Source organism: Xenopus laevis, chromosome 2L (assembly GCF_017654675.1).
Source record: "Xenopus laevis strain J_2021 chromosome 2L, Xenopus_laevis_v10.1, whole genome shotgun sequence".
NCBI lineage: Eukaryota > Metazoa > Chordata > Amphibia > Anura > Pipidae > Xenopus > Xenopus laevis.
Window position 1 is genome coordinate 27,528,099 of NC_054373.1, and position 17,316 is coordinate 27,545,414.

The 17,316-nt window shown below is 39.5% G+C and overlaps 2 protein-coding genes across 4 annotated transcripts in view; one reads left to right on the forward strand and one right to left on the reverse strand.

Moving 5' to 3' along the window:
- cmss1.L (cms1 ribosomal small subunit homolog L homeolog) overlaps positions 1 to 17,316 on the reverse strand; it is a 220,009-nt gene that overhangs the window by 66,422 nt on the left and 136,271 nt on the right. The window contains exon 2 of one of the 2 annotated variants that reach the window (XM_018245186.2): positions 15,877 to 15,906. The exons of the other annotated variant lie outside the window; for it this stretch is intronic. Coding sequence (XP_018100675.1) covers positions 15,877 to 15,906 — 30 coding nt within the window. The remainder of the gene's footprint in view (positions 1 to 15,876; positions 15,907 to 17,316) is intronic. 2 annotated transcript variants of the gene reach the window in all.
- Positions 1 to 17,316, forward strand: part of LOC108707914 (filamin A-interacting protein 1-like) — a 180,531-nt gene that overhangs the window by 33,763 nt on the left and 129,452 nt on the right. The gene's annotated exons all lie outside the window — the stretch shown is intronic.

Below are 17,316 nucleotides of genomic sequence, written 5' to 3' on the forward strand. Positions count from 1 at the left end.
TGCGATGTAAATCCAACATACACATCAATATAAATGAAACACCTTTATACATGACATCACCTTTTATACTGCCTTGTACTTTTCAGTTTCATTGACTTTCATGGGTTAAACCAGTTATGGGGGGTGACAAAAAATAATGTTTATAACATAGTAAATCCCTATAAACACCTTTATAAACATCACCCCTTTTAACTTTATCATGGGTTCTGCCTGCTGACGGAAGGTAGAACATTTCCATTTGTGTTTCACTGAATAGGGAACTTATTTCGACTTGTCTGATAATTACCGCTGCCTACAAATAATATAAAGTAATATATATATAGAAGGACTGGGCAGCTTTTCCATTTGCAGCACACAGTGACAGTGTGAGGCCAACACTCCAGTCTATAAACTGTATGGGGCACATTTACTGAGCTCGAGTGAAGGATTCAAAAAAAACTTCGAATTTTGAAGTTTTTTTTTGGGTACTTCGAATATCGAATAGGCTACTATGACCTTCAATTCGAACAAAAAATCGTTCGATAGCCGAAGTACTGTCTCTTTAAAAAAACTTCGACTACCTACTTCGGCACTTTAAACCTACTGAGCTTCGATGTTAGCTTATGGGGACCTTCCCCATAAGGTTTCTAAGCTGTTTTTGATCGAAGGAAAATCGTTCGATCGATGGATTAAAGTTTTTCCTTCGATCGAAGTATTTGCGGTAAATCCTTCGACTTCGATATTCGAAGTCGAAGGATTTTACTTCGAGGGTCGAATATCGAGGGTTAATTAACCCTCGATATTCGACCCTTAGTAAATGTGCCACTATGTGTCTGTGCTCATCTAAACAATTCAGTGCACAGTCGCAATGCTCCAGTATCGTTATTGTAACCCCCGACGTTCCTTAACCCCTAGTTGCATAGCTCTGTATCAATTTACAATGCTCACTGTGCCCAGTTCAACTGGTTTGTGGCCATTTATATTAATGAAAACTCAGTAACATTGCTGATAATTCAGTTCCATTGCCCTGTAACCCAGTGTTCTGTGCCCACATATATTAGTATGCATTTGCATAGTGCCAGGTGGCCCTTGTTCATCAACGTAGGACTTGGCTGGCTGCTTCTAGGAGGGAGCAGGAAGATTTACAATACTCAAGATTTCCAGAGAAAACGAGAGAAAATAAACGTTCATTGGGCACAGTGGAATCCAAGTAGAGAAGTGCTGGGTGTCTTCTCTTCCTCAGTGTTTCTTGCTTCTCTACCAGAACTTCAGGTAGATGCTCTAAAGCGGCCATTGCTTTGCAAGTAGGGATCATTTCCAAGATGCAGGACTGCCATAAGGGGGGCACAGGGGGTACTAACGTACTAGGTCTAAAGGGGGGCCACTTTTCAAAATAGCCGGGTCCCCCATGACAGCACCAAAGCCGTGCCTAAGCCACTGAAGTCCCGTACCACCAACGCCATGAAAAGCCACAAAGGGAGCCGAAGTTGAAGTCCAGAAGCCGTGAAAAGAACCAAAGCAATTAAAGGAGCCATAGTTGAAGCCCCAAAGCCACAAAATGAGCCACAGGTGAAGTCACGTAGCAGCAAAAAGACCCGAAGCCACGAAAGGAGCCAAAGTTGAAGTACCGGAGCCGCTATTCAGTAGCTCTCCAGTTTGCAATTTCAGCCGTCTGGTTGCTAGGGCCCAAATTACCTTAGCAATCATGCATTGATTTGAAAAGGAGACTGGAATATGAATAGGCCTGCATAGAAAGATGATTAATAAAAGTAACAATATATTTGTAGCTTTAAAGAGCATTTGTTTTAAATGGGGTCAGTGACCCCCATTTGACAGCTGGAAAGAATCAGAAGTAAAAGACAAATAATTTTAAAAAAAGTATAAAAAATAAATAACGAAGACCAATTGAAAAGTTGGCCACTCTAAAACATACTAAAAGTTAACTTAAAGGTGAACTACCACTTTAAGGGCTACCAACGTTCATATATAGTAACCATCAGTTCACTTTTTAAATTTAGTCTCTATAATCCTAATTTTGGTCAAAGTGCTGCTAACATTTTTTGTAAAAGACAGGCGAGTAAGTAGTAAGAAAGGCAAACAATTTTGTTCTCAGATATACAGGTGAAAGTGTCTCCATTTTCTACTCTGTGTTAAAGGAAATATCTATTAATATCGTTTTTAATTGTAGAGACCTTTCAGCAATGTGCTGTACAATTATCCATTTTGTCTCTGCCTTAGGGGGCCTATTAAGAAACCCACTAATTTCCTTGCGTTAATATCCAGACTACAACAGGTCTTTCATGTGTGTTGTTTGGAATGTGGACTTGAGGAGACCTGTGCATAACAAAGGGTGCACAACAGAGTTCGACACCTGTAGGAAACTACAGACTTAACATGCAGAATATGTGTATACAACTGTATAAAAAAACTACAGGGGTGGGACCTGTTATCCAGAATGCTCGGGATCTGGGGTTTTGCAGATAATGGTTCTTTTATATCTTAAGTCTACTAGAAAATCAAGTAAACATTAAATAAAGCCAATAGGCTGGTTTTGCTTCCAATAAGTAGTAGTAGTACTACACGGACGTTTTTGGAGCAATCCAACGCGCTGTGACAAAACGCATGCGACAAATCGCATGTGATGGAAATAAGGTAAGAGATAGAAAAGGCAGCTGTTATAGGCAGAAGTGTGAGACGTATCTGGGCCCCCTTTAGTCTTGGGGATCCCATTTTCTGTTTTTGAGGTTGCACCTAGAGCAGGGGTGTCCAACCTTTTGGTTTCCCTGGGCCACATTGGAAGAACAAAAATGTTCTGGGGCCACACACGAAATACACACAAACACTAACGCTAGTTTTTGTTTCTTTTATTGTAAAAGTTAAAGAAAAGAAGGTATCATAGACCTAGTGAGATTTTTGACATTGTGTTTGAGTAATTAATGTATCAATATCTGGTTGAATGGAAGTAGTTGCAATTCTTAGTGAATTCTCAAGGTGCTCATCAGATAATTTGGTTCTAATTTTACTCTTAGTGTGTTCATTTTTGAAAAAAGTTGCTCACAAATGTAGGCGCTGCATATTTCCCTATCATAGCGGGCGATGCGGCTGAAGAATACTTACCTGCCTTTGTAAGTAACCGAACGCTCACTTTTTTTTCTGCTCTAGGAAGCCACACACCCCATGTAAAATTTAAACCACACATGCAGACAATGAGCGACCGCGTACATACGCTCTCTGTGCGTAACACTGAAACATGACATTTCCTGGATTGGTGGAAGTTCAAGCTGGGCCGCATTCATATCCATCCGGGGCCACATGCGGCCCTCGAGCCGGACACCCCTGACCTAGAGCATAACATTCCAATGGCAGAACACATCTTTACATTACAAACTCCAAATAACCAGTTGCAGCCAGGAAGATTAAATACAAGATGAGACCATGTAATCGGGTTTCCAATTTACAACGGTTCACAATGACATCAGTTCTTACGCGACAGCCAAATCCACAAAATTAGATCTTCCCTAATTATACAATTCTTATGCAAGGGATCAGGATCTGGGCAACACTGTAAGTGCAGGGCCTATAATACAAGCCAGATATGTTTACTGAAATGTTCTCTGTGCATTCTTTTATAGGCCCTAAAGCACACAGACCTTTCTACTTAAGAAAATGAGAGCCTTTAGCATCTCTTTTATTCTGACCTCACTTTCAAGGAATTCTTCAATTAAGTTTACGATACCTCTGTATCCAATATGAAAACAAATTGTGCTTTATGCTTCGTTTCAGAATGCGTGGCTGCCATCGGCTTTACTCTGGACACAGTCAAGGAGTCTTGGCATTTTGCAGTTTAGGTTTTTTCTTTTAGGTTTTAATTTCCTGCATTTAATCTAAATTATCCAAGCAAGATTCATGTCCCTACCATGAACGGTGCATTTCTAATGCCAGAAAGATTAGTTTGTCAAGCTAAATAATTACATTTTTATGGAAAAAAAAATCAGCATCACAGGTCCCTTTTAATACACAAAAATTATATATTATGTGTAAAGACCAAAAATACTTATGGCAGCTCATTAACAAATGTTTTATTCCATAAATTTATGGTCAACTAAGAATATAAGTTAGGAACGTGTCCTTTCCAGAAGCTCACCGTTTTATTTCAAATAGTTACAATAACACAGGAGGAGTTAATAAATCTAATTTCTCATGTCTGTGCACAAGGAACTCTATCTCCGATGGGTTTATACTACAAATATATTAGACTGGAAGTGCTAATGAGAAGGTCCCTCTTTAACTTCTGTATCTGTCATAATTTGTATTCTTTTCTCAATAATTTATTTATGTGTAGGGAATGTAGTCTGGCATTCCTGCGCAAAGAGAGTGACCCATCTAACATCCCTGTGTCAAAATTCATGCAACTGACATCCATGCGTCAAAATCAAAGCATCAAGCAATATTGAGTTGCTGTCTGGCAAGTTTCCATTGAAGGTAGGGATGCACCCAATGCAGGATTTTGCATATATAAATTATGGTAAGGAAGAGAAATCACATGACTTTTTGTCACAAAACATGGAAGTAAAGGGATCCTGTCATCGGAAAACGTGTTTTTTTCAATACGCATCAGTTAATAGTGCTACTCCAGCAGTATTCTGCACTGAAATCCATTTCTCAAAAGAGCAAACAGATTTTGTTATATTCAATTTTGAAATCTGACATGGGGCTAGACATTTTGTCAATTTCCCAGCTGCCGCCAGTCATGTGACTTGTGCCTGCACTTTAGGAGAGAAATGCTTTCTGGCAGGCTGCTGTTTTTCCTTCTCAATGTAACTGAATGTGTCTCAGTGGGACATGGGTTTTTGCTATTGAGTGTTGTTCTTAGATCTACCAGGCATCTGTTATCTTGTGTTAGGGAGCTGCTATCTGGTTACCTTCCCATTGTTCTTTTGTTTGGCTGCTGGGGGGGAATAGGGAGGGGGTGATATCACTCCAACTTGCAGTACAGCAGTAAAGAGTGATTGAAGTTTATCAGAGCACAAATCACATCACATGACTTGGGGCAGCTGGGAAATTGCCAATATGTCTAGCCCCGTGTCAGATTTCAAAATTGAATATAAAAAAATCTGTTTGCTCTTTTGAGAAATGGATTTCAGTGCAGAATTCTGCTGGAGCAGCACTATTAACCGATTCATTTTGAAAAAAATGTTTTTTCCCATGACAGTATCTCTTTATCAAGTTTTCCTTCCCCTCCCCCTATTTTGCATATGCATTTAGTTCGGTATTCGGCCAAATCTTTCACAAAGGATTCGGGGATTTGCCCGAATCCCAAATAGTGAATTTGGTGCATCCCTCATTGAAGGGATCAGAAAGCCTGTGCAACTAGGTGTGCACCATACGGACCCAAAAAAAATGCCTTAAAGGAAAACTAAACCATAAAAATTAATATGGCTAAAAATGCTATATTTATATACTGAACTTATTGCACATGCCTAAAGTTTTAATTTGCCAATAGCAGCAATGAACCAGGACTTCAAACTTGTCACAGGGGGTCACCATCTTGGAAAGTGTCTGTAACACTCACATGCTCAGTGGGCTCTGAGCAGCTGTTGAGAAGCTAAGCTTCGGGGTCATCTTAAATTATCCAGCAGAAAATGAGGTTGGCCTGTAATATAAGCTGATGCTACAGGGCTGATTATTAAATTCTGATGCTAATTGCACTGGTTTCTGTGCTGCCATGTAGTAATTATCTGTATTAATTACTAATCAGCCTTATATTGTGACATTTCTATTCTATGTGTACTGTATATTGTGAGTGGGTCCCTAAGCTCAGTAAGTGACAGCAGCACAGAGCATGAGCAGTGAATCAGCAGAAAAGAAGATGGGGAGCTACTGGGGCATCTTTGGAGACACAGATCTTTACTGCTAAAGGGTTGTGGTTGCCTCGGGCTGGTACAGAAGCCCAAAACATTATGTACAACATTTCTAGCTACTTCCTTAGTTACACTTTAGTTCTCCTTTAACAGCAATGTAATTTCACATTCCCCATTGACTTCCCAATGAAAGTTTAAGGTTTATTCTGAAAGAGAAAAGGGCTAAAAAAGGACATAGCTAAAAGGAACATTAGAAGTAACAGATAACATCTATGGTGATATAAAAGCATGAGTGTGAGGGTGGCTACTATTATACAGGACATGAAACAAATACAGACGTTATTTTAAAACTAATCAGATCACCTCATTAGTAATTAAATTTAATTAACTTTCACATATCTTGGCTTTCCTGTCACCATTGTTATGTGAGATGTATGTGGTAGAAATCTGCTTATCTTTCTAAGCAGAGTCATTAAGTTACTGGTCGTATTAAAGGTTAGGAAAACAGCTACATGATGTGACATTTGTTTCTATGGAGTCGGCATAGATACACAACTTTGAAGATGATAGTTTACCTGAAGTGCCACTGGCCAACCATGCTGGTATGTTTTTGAGCAGTGATTGCCAATGGTTGAAGGCAATCAAGGGTGAGAAGCTACGGTTTTGATCCCCTAACTATCCATGATCAAAATTGTGTATGCACATCATAGCCCTATACAATAGAAGTGTTGCAGAAACAACAACAGAAGAGGCAAAGTCAGGTGAGGGTAAGTCTAAGAAATGTCCAATATGAAGTCAATGTTGTCCATAAATAAAAGCTATTCATTATAATGTTTGGCAACTGTCATTCTAGCAAGCATTTGGTTTCTATATGGACTGGAGATCTGCTAAGTAATGAAATGTGAAACCACTGCAAAAACATGGTGTTTGTAATACTTGTTGTAAAGCAGTAAGTACTATGTGTGTAGTCTGAGGCATGTGAATAACTTCTATAAGACTTTTTTCAAATTTCTGGTACTGTGGAAAGCGCTTTGATTCCTTTTGTTCCTACTCACCCTATCCTTGACGGTTATTTTGTTTGGTTGCTCTCAACGTCCTACCTCCTCCAAAGCCATCGACAATATCTTAACTAAAGCAAAACAGTCTGTCTGCAAATTTGGATATAGCTCTCCCAAAAAGTGGCTGCTTATGTAGTGCCTGCTCAATTCATAGGGTGTATTTCCCAGCAACCCTTCATATTGCGGTGAAGACACACTAGGAGATTAGTTGGGGGGCAACTAATCTCCTAGTCTGTCTTCACCCTTAAAGTCAGCACTGTGGATGTGCCTTAATGGTAAGCAGCAGAAAGAGGATACAATTACTCACAGTAAAGCTGCTGGTCATGGGAAACTGATCAGAAGTCCGACCAGTAAGACAGTCCTATGACTAAGGAGGACTTTAGTTATTGTTCAGTTGATGATGGTTTTGTTCTTTTGAGGGTAATACAAATAGACCTGAATGCCTTTGTCAAGTATGGTTCATCTGGGTTCCAAGCCCACTGCAATTGAGCCTTCTTCTACAAGAACTGTCAAACATGGTCTGTGGCCTACTAACGTTCTGTGAGGTCTCTAACGTGTCATTGCAAATATATAGACCAGTGATCCCCAACCAGTGGCTCACAAGCAACATGTTACTCTCCAATTCCTTGAATGTTGCTCTCAATGGCCTCAAAGCAGGTGCTTATTTTTGAATTCCAGGTTTGGAGGCAAGTTTTAGTTCAAAACCAGATGTACTAGCAAACAGAGCCTATAGGCTGCCAGTCCACAAATAACCAATCCCAGTCCTTATTTTGCACCCACAGGATCTTTTTCATGCTTGTGTTACTCTCCGACTGTTTTTTACATTTGAATGTAGATCACAGATAACAAAACATTGGAGACCCCTGATATAAACAAACAGACAGGATAATTGGCTGCCTTTTCTATGTATTGAATATAGAGCTTTCTTTCCTTAAATACTTTTAGTATGATGTAGGACGTGATATTTTGAGACAATATGCAATTGGTTTTCCTTTTTTATTACTTGTCTTTTATACGTTATTATAGCTTTTTTTTCAGCAGCTCTCCAAATTCAACAACTGGTGGGTAGGGTCCAAATTCTCCTAGAAACCATACATTGATTTGAATAAGAGACTGGAATATAAATAGGAGAGGCCTGAATAAAAAGATGAGTAGGGATTCACCGAATTCAGGATTCTGTTCAGGATTCTGCCTTTTTCAGCAGGATTCTGATTCGGCCAAAGCCTTCTGCCCGGCCGAAGCAAATCTGAATTTGCATATGCAAATAAGGGGCGGGGAGGGGAATTGTGTGACTTTTTGTTCCATCCCTAATTTGCATATGCAAATTATGATTTGAATTCGGTTCGGTATTCACCCGAACCTTTCACGAAGCATTTGTGGGTTCGTCCAAATCCAAAATAGTCGATTCGGTGCATCCCTAAGAGCATTTGTTGTTTAGATGAACGACATTGGAAAGCTGGAAAGAGTCAGAAGAAAAAGGCAGATAAATAAAAAGACCAGCTGAAAAGCTGCTTAGAACTGTCTACTCTAGAACATACTAAAAGTTAACTTAAAGATGAAGCACCCCTTTAAAAAGTAATGCTAAATTAAAAGAGGCTTTTCCTTTGTTTAAACATTTCTAAGTGGCATTCTTAAAAGCGAAGAGCAAGAGAGCAGTAACTCAATTAAAAAAGGTGGAAGAATAACATCAACTGACTTTAAAGTGAACCACAATGGCAATAAATCTATATTCCCGAAGATGTATGTTTGCTTTAAAGGTCAGATGTGCTCTGACTGCTGCAGTGGAAAAACCAACAATGCTAGGAAGGGATACGGATTCCATTCTGCATTGCAGACTCCATAAAACTGAAAGCAAACCTTCAGAAAGCAAATTCATAGGGAAAGTGAGACTTCCTGTTCATTAAGCCATTATCAGAAGCATCTAATGCAATAAGAACTATGGCAACCAGCAGAATTTCAGTCAGTGCATGACCTCGGGGAGACGTTAAAGTGACAATTGATATTAACGGCACGCTGAAACACGCCAAAAAGGAAGCTGGGTAGACGACAGCGAGCCGGTTAGTTCAGCGTATATATCATTATCCCATGTTAAATTTACTTCCTGAGACTACAATGCATTTCTGACACAGCCCGAATTGTGTCATTGGGTGGTGGAAATGCAAATATTGTCACCGATATAACAGTTAATGGCTGGCCACTTTCACTAATGCTGTTTTTGACTCAGAGCCGGGCCAAGCCGGGAGGGCGCCCTAGGCAGCCTGCCCTGCTGCTCCCTGTGAGCTAGATGCTCGAGTGTGCGCGAATAGATCCTGGTGTGCGAATAGGCACTTGTGCACATGCGCGAATAGACGTTTGTGCAACTCGCTACCGCGCATAGATGACAACAAGTAGGCGATCGGCAGAGAAGGGACCAAACTAGGGGTAGGAGTAAGTATGTGCCTGGCGCCCCTCCACCTTTGCGCCCTAGGCACGTGAATACTCAGCCTACCCCTAGTTCCAGCCCTGTTTTGACTGATAAAGGACTTGCAGGCAGCACACATGGCCTGCACACAAAAACCATTCCTTTCTGCAAACAAAGATACGGATCATACATAAAAGCCATAAATAATGTGTATAATATAGTCTTTCATTACTTGAGATGTGGGTCACTAATGCAAATTATTTGATCTCGGATATTTATGACCTGATAGCGCTTAGCTTTTGGCCATGTAGCACAAATACTATAATGGAAATCCTTGGCAACTTCTAGTGGGTTATTTACTAAACTCCGAATGCAAAAATCACGAAAAACACGTGATTTTTTTCTAATAAAATTTGACTTTTAAACAAAATCACGAATTTTTCAGAATTTATTAAACCCCCGAGGATGGAAACGTATGAATCTGAAAATCCGGCAGACCTATCGAGGTTACAAATAAGTCAATGGGAGAAGTCCCAATGATTTTTTGATGTGTGCTGGGTTTTGGGCAATACCCCGAAGTTTTCGGGTGAAAATTACGAAAAATCGTGAAAATCTGATGAAAGAGTCAGAAAAAATCGTGAAAATAAGTTTTTTGTCACGCAAAGCAAATTTTCAGGAAAATGTAATAATAAATACGTTTAAAAAACCAGAGCGGATTTGATCGGAGTTTGTAGCAGAAAATATTGAGATAAATTCAGACTAACCCCCCTATATTTTACAATAGGTGGTATATTATACCCTATATACATCTCAAGGGATAGGCAATAATGTAACACTAAGGGGACTTTAAATGACAGTATGAAAAAGAATTTATGATGCTGAATAAAATAAGAGAAAAATATGAAAATTAATATTTGTACCTGTACCTATTTATAAAAGCTGTTATAACATTATGCTAGAAAATTTAAAATGTTATAATAATTTAATTATAAATAGTTTAGCATATTTGGTATAGCTTACATACTCTATGTCCATGTACAGGTATGAGATCTGTTATCTGGAAACCTGTTATCCAGAAAGCTGTGATTTATGGGAAGGCGTCTCTCATAGACTCCATTTTTTTCCAAATAATCCAATTGTTCAAAAAATGACTGTTTTGTTATACTCCTCCACTGGATAAAATGTATATGCCATGTGTATGTATACTTGCAGTACATTTACAGTTTTTCTTGAATACATAACCATACTCAAATCTCTTGAGTGATCACAAAAGAAGATGGGGGAGAGGTGTCAAGCATTTAGATGTATAATATTATTTATAAGTACTTTATGGGCAAGACCAATAATGCCTTATAATAAACTGCACATAAAATGCCTTTGGGCCTCAGCCACAGGATCTCTTTCTTGTAATGAGAATAAGCACCCAAACTAAGACAACTGGTCATAAAAGTCATAACTAGTATGTGCATTGAAGGCCATAGGTCAACAATGGGACTGATGCAAAATAAACGCTGCCTGGGGGGTAATACTCTTGTGACCTGCCTGATGCCTGTCAGTATTAAGCCCCCCACCCTGTGACTAAATCTAGCTGAAGCAAGCTACCCAGACAGGTTCATGATGGAAACAAAATCCTCAGTGAAAAATAGTTTGTGATTCAAGACAAGAACATTCTGGAAAAAGCATGTCAGATTTTTGTTTGGTAGGTTATCATTTCTAAGACCAATAATGGAGCAGCAATGTTCTATGCAGTATAAAGATATGCCTCAATTGCCTCTGCAACCTTCTGCAAGACTCTGCAGAACCCTAAAAACCATGTACGTAACCAGCCCTCTCAACATTTTTACCACTCAGATCCAGCAACATGTTACTCACAAACCCCTTGAATGTTGCTCGTAGGAGCCTCAAAGCAAGCTCTGGCTTGGAGAGAAGTTTTTTTGCAAAAAAAACAACAGAAGTATGGCCAAACAGAGTCTCCTATAGGCTGCCAGTCTACATAGGGGTAGCCAGATAGCCAATCACAGCCCTTATTTGGCTTCCCAGGAACTGTGGCATCCCAGGAACTTTTTTCAGGTTTGGGCTGTTCCCAACACTTTGGCTGTGGCTCACGGGTATGAAAGGTTGCGGACCCCGGGCCATACACTATACCCTGACCTTTCCCAGCAGAACTGTGCTACTTAAAGCAACAGTAATATCAAAAACAGATCGTGTTTTAAAGGAATGACAATATAATGTACTGTTGCCCTGCACTGGTAAAACTAGTGTGTTTGCTCCAGAAACACAACTGTCGTTTATACAAACAAGCTTCTGTGTAGCCATGGAGGCAGCCATTGAAGTACAGGAAACAGAATGGATAATACATAAGTTCTGAATATACTACAGAGCTTGTAGTTATCTGCTGTGTATCCTGTGCCTTTTCTTGAATGGCTGCCCCCATGGCTACACAGCAGCTTTTTTATAGTAAACTATAGTAGAGTTTCTGAAGCAGACACACCAGTTTTACCAGTGCAGCACAACAGGACATTATATTTTAAAAGAGTTTAATTTTTTGGTGTTACTGTTCATTTAAGTGAGATACCTGTCCTTTATTTTATCTCTAAATTCAGGATATAATAAAGCCCAGAGAGCATTCTCCACTATGAAGAGGATGATTTATGGCCCTTTATTAGCTGGTCATGCCATTACTTATGTCTGTTAAGATTTCTTGACCCAACCTAATTATTATATACAATATCTGTGGTCTCCAAATGGACTTTTGGTGCAGGGCCCAAGGGTGCTATTAATATTTTTATTGCAGCCTTTCTAGAATGACAACTTTTTGATAATTTTGTACAATCCTTATTTGCTAGAGAGAATTCCCAGAAAATGTCCTTCATAAAATGTTCCAAATAAGTACCAAGATAAAGTTTACAAGGTAATTTCTGATCCAGTAACACGGGTTGTTATGTTTCAGCCTCCTGTAAAGCAAGGGTAATGGGGCAGGAGACAGGAATGATAGATTGCCGTGCTTAATGTGAGCTTCAAGCAGCAGGGCTGCAAGTCAAAATGGTGTCAGCTCAGGCTACTAATGCACTCGCTCATATGGATTTAATGTAAACCAGGTTGTTTATATGTAGCACAAAATAGATAGAGTTCAAAGAAACAAATTGCTTTCCCATTCAACATGAAACCCATACAAGCTAACCCTGGTGCTCCCAAGGCAATGATAAGGATCCGTATTTCAACAATTCCACATTGTGTATGCCACAGAAATCCCTAAAACCAGTAGCTGCTGATCACAATACCGGCCTTTGACAACCTACCAAACTTTTCATGTGATTCGCGTGTCACTTCCAACATTCTGCTTTTATGATGGCAGGAGTCTGGGTTTTGCCAATTATTATACTCATCATCCAGAAAGCTCCAAATTACAGAATGGCCATTTCCCCTAGAATCTATTTTATTCAAGTAATCCAAATTTTTCAAATTGATTTCCTTTTAATCTGTAGTAATAAAACAGTACCTTGTACGTGGTCCAAACTAAGATATAATTAATCCTTGTTGAAAGAAAACCCAGAATATTGGGTTTATTTATTGTTTAAATGATTATCTAGTAGACTTAAGGTACGAAGAGACAAAATACAGAGAGATCCTTTATCTGGAAAACCCCAGGCCCAAGCATTTTGGATAACAGGTCCCTTACCTGTACTAAATGATGACTGTATAATGTAGAATGATTGTACCTGCACCCCTACAGCCTTTTAGTATGTTATAGAACAGCCAGTTCAATTGGCCTTCATTTTTTATTTTATATAATTTCTTTATTATTTGTCTTCTTCTGGCTCTTTCCCGCTTTTTAATGGGGATCATTGACCCCAACAGCCAAAAGTTGAAGAAGCTAAAAAAATTCAAAAACCACAAGTAATAAAAAAGAAAATGAAGAACAAATGCAAACTGTCTCAGAATATAACTCTCTACATAAATGGCTTGCGAACAACATATTACTCACTAACCCATTGGATGTTGTCCCCCAGTGGCCTCAAAGCAGGTGCTTATTTTTGAATTTTTGGCTTGGAGGCAAGTTTGGTTGCATAAAAAACAGATGTACTACCAACCAGAGCCTCCTGTAGGCGGCCAGTAGACATAGAGTCTACCAAATAACCAATCATAGCCTTTATTTTGCACCTCTCATGAACTAGTTTCATGATTGTGTTGCTCCCCATCTCCTTTTACATTTAATTGTGGCTCACGGGTAAATAAAGTTGGGGACCCCTGCTCTACATCATACTGAAAGTTAATTTTAAGGTTATTAACCCCTTTAAATTATGGCTTCTAGTTAATGACTGGAAGGAGTTGTTGATCAGCTACTCCTGGACATCAGCCTTGATATATATAAATGAATGTTCCTCAAGGAAAAATGATAAGCCCCTAAGCCCTCCAGTTCCTGCATTACTAAACTCCAAGTATCCTCAACAGCCTAACAAACACATTCTTCAAATGTATATTATTGGAATATTACGATAGACTTTAAACATTAACATAACATTGGTTGGTAGCCAAGACATTTGTGACCCCTGCAATTTTTACCACGACCCTCCTGAAGGTCCCGACCCAACGTTTGAGAAACGGCGACCCGCAGTATCTAGAATGTGAGCTCTGACGTGGCAAAACTTTTCCCTTGTGCACACACATTAGGTTTCATATGGGAAGACGGGCAGGAAACAGTTTACAATAAAACATTTGCATTACTTTTGTATGACATATGCCAGTAGCAGTCCTCACGGTTTCCACATGGCCTTTTTTTTCTCCTACGCTAATTATGTCTCTGGTGGGCTTTGTTAAAGGGCAGGTAACTTAAGAAAGGGCTTTGTATACATTTAAGCAGCACTCTGTAAGTACTTCTTCAGAAGTTCTCATTTCTGTTATGCTGATTAGGGAAATATAAGATGTAAGAAATGGCTGCTTGAGGTGAGGTTGTCATGATTCCCATCAATGGCCAACAGACAAGACCCAGGCACATCAATCCCAAGGTTTTTCAAGGCTTGTTGCAATTGGTTGTTCATTGGTCAAGCAAACATGCAATCTGACCACAATTTATAACTGAATGGTGTGTATGCCATATCAAACCAGAATTTTCAGGGGATGCACCAAGAAGATCAAGGTAGAGGCTGCCAGAGGCTAATGTTATCCCTGAAGTCCAGATGTGGTTCTTCTTCAGTCTGCAATAAGAACCTGGCTCCCGCACACTCCTTTCCAAATTATTTCAGTGGCGTCTGGTGCACAGTGGTAGAGGTCCGGCCACCTCAAATCCAATATCTAGAAAAAATTATCCGAAGGCACACAGAACTACTGCAAGCACTGCACTTCCGCATTAAATGTGCAAGGTGTTCCTTGCTTGCAGCAGTTCTTCTTCAGTCTGGGCAGCTTCCCTCTAATCATTGAACAAAACAACTAGAAAATACAAGTTCCTCAGTAGTTCTAGAAGGTCTCCTGCAGTGCTTTAGATCAAACTGACTGATAATGAATCTGGAATATACATATTCTACTAAAAACTGAAGATTTGGGAGTCCAGCATCATCTACAGCTGTCTGCTCCAAAGTGAAGGCAAGATCATAATAGTACCTACCACACCCCAATCTTACTCGTATGACATATGCACAACCCACCCCTTCAATATTGCAGCTGTAAAGCACTCTAGCACAGGAAGATGCCATAAATAACAGGAGGCTCTTATGGAACAGCTTTAGGTTTATACAGATTTATATACATATACTTACATGCCAGTACAGTCTACATTTGTCTATTCATTTGCAAGCATACTAAGGACTGTAAACGGCCACATTGCTTACTCCAACATATGAATTCTCCATATTAATAACAAGTCATTTTTTTTAACCTTGATGTGTAGGGTTACACAGAAGCTATTCCTCATATACCCCCATATGTAATAAACGGTGCTAAGTTTGCCCAGTAGCAGTAACCCATAGCAACCAATAAGATGTTTGCTTTTAAACAGGTGACCAGTAAATCCTACCTGCTGATTGGTTGCTATGGGTTACTGCCCCGGGGCAAACTAAGTGACTTATATTACATGACCCCCATAGTGTATAATATATCCATGCAAATATGCAAAGAATGCGCTATATCATATAGGGTATTGACAAAAATTGGAGTGGTCTATATATAATCACTGCTTTACCTAAAGATTATTAATTAATTTTCTTTTTGTAAGTAGACAATAGCGAGGTTGGCACAAAACCCATAGGACCTTCTCCATGATATCCCAATCCTACTTCTTATATGGAAACTGGTTTATATACTTGCGACATCAGAGATGGTCAGACACATGTTTATAAATCACTGGAAAGCAGGTGGCAGTGTCAGGCTAGGGACTGGTTAGTGAGGGTAAAAGAATTTGTAACCCACCCATTACCCATTACTAGAATACAAGTAATGTGTTGCTGCATTATTGTTTTGGTAATGTCTAGTCATTCAAGCTACTGAAGGCAACAAAAAACAAATAGAAACATATATACAAGTGGTTTGTGGTCATGTATAAGGTTTAAAGGAATAAATTAAAAATAAAACAAGAATACATTACCAGAGACTCGACGCAAACTCAGTCGCTTACCTGAAAAAGAACATATAACACAATGTCAGTTCCCTGATTGTTCGTTTTCAGTTATTTTACAATGCATTTTGATTACACCTGCAGGTTGCTCATTCAAATTACATATGATCATTACATTTTTTACCCTGGGATGGTTTCTTTTTTTCCTAAACGGAGCAACAGCCTAAGGATACTGACTTCACGGGGGATTTCTAACATTTCGGCACCTTCGAGTGAATCAGGGTTTATTTTGCCCTTTAAAATAATATTTGCACAGAATTGTCATACTGATATTCATATAGAACAGGCATATTATATCCGCACCCACGCTCCAGACTGCCAGCTCATGTATCAAATGCTTGCCTGGATTGGCACATCAACACTGGCATCGCATTGCACAGGTGTTTTACCCAGGGGTATAACTGCAGCTGGACAGAGATTTTTTGAGCAGGTTATATCAAGTCTGCATAAGACTGTTGTATGTGATAATCAGGTCAGCAGCCTTGCGCATTGGCACTGCTAACATGGCACTGCTTGCCCCAAGTTGTGGTCCAACTACCAAAATCCATTTTGAACAACTTGCATACTTATCAAAGTGTGTCTCCTTGCAATAGCCTACATTTTAAATAATGACCACCTGCACATTTCAATGATCCTATCGGCAAAATGCAACTCTCCTAGAAAGCAAGGGAGCGGTGCAGAATGCCCCCTTTTTTTAAGAGCAGCCAAGAGTAGATGGAAAATGTTTTATGATGTTGGCGATATGCCAGCGAGACCTCCTTTTGCTGAATTTCTCAGTCTACATACTGACAGGCAAAGAGACCCTCCCTTCCTGTTTTAATTCTGTGCTATAGGAATCCACTACTATTACCATCTCTCATCTTAGAGTATACAATGCACATTTCAGCAGAGTTATTCACAGTGGAGCAATGAACCTTCCCACTAGGTTGTGTGTGCCAGATGCTTCAGTTAAACCGGTTCCATCTTTAAGTGTATGCGCACATAGACCTGTCTTACATCGTGGGCATTGATTCCCCAGATTTATAAAGGTTCATTTACAAATGCAAATCTTGGTGAAGGGTATGGAAACATTACAGGTAGAGTAAGCTCAAAGGAGAACTAAAGCTCCACTAATGAAGTAAACCAGAAATGCCGAACATTAAATGGTTCTTTACCAGACCAAGGTCACCACATCTCTTTAACTGTGAAGATCTGTGCCTCTAAAAGTAACCCCAGTAGATCCCTATCTTATTTCATGCGGATTCCCTGTACAAGCTCTGGATTGCTGCTGACTGACATGCTTATAGACCTACAGGGCTGTATCTACCATATAGGCACCTGTAGACCTGAGGCTAGGGAAAGCAAAAAAATGCTTAAATACAAAAATTGCTTGAAAAATTATTCTCCCATCAGACATTCAGCAACAGGGCT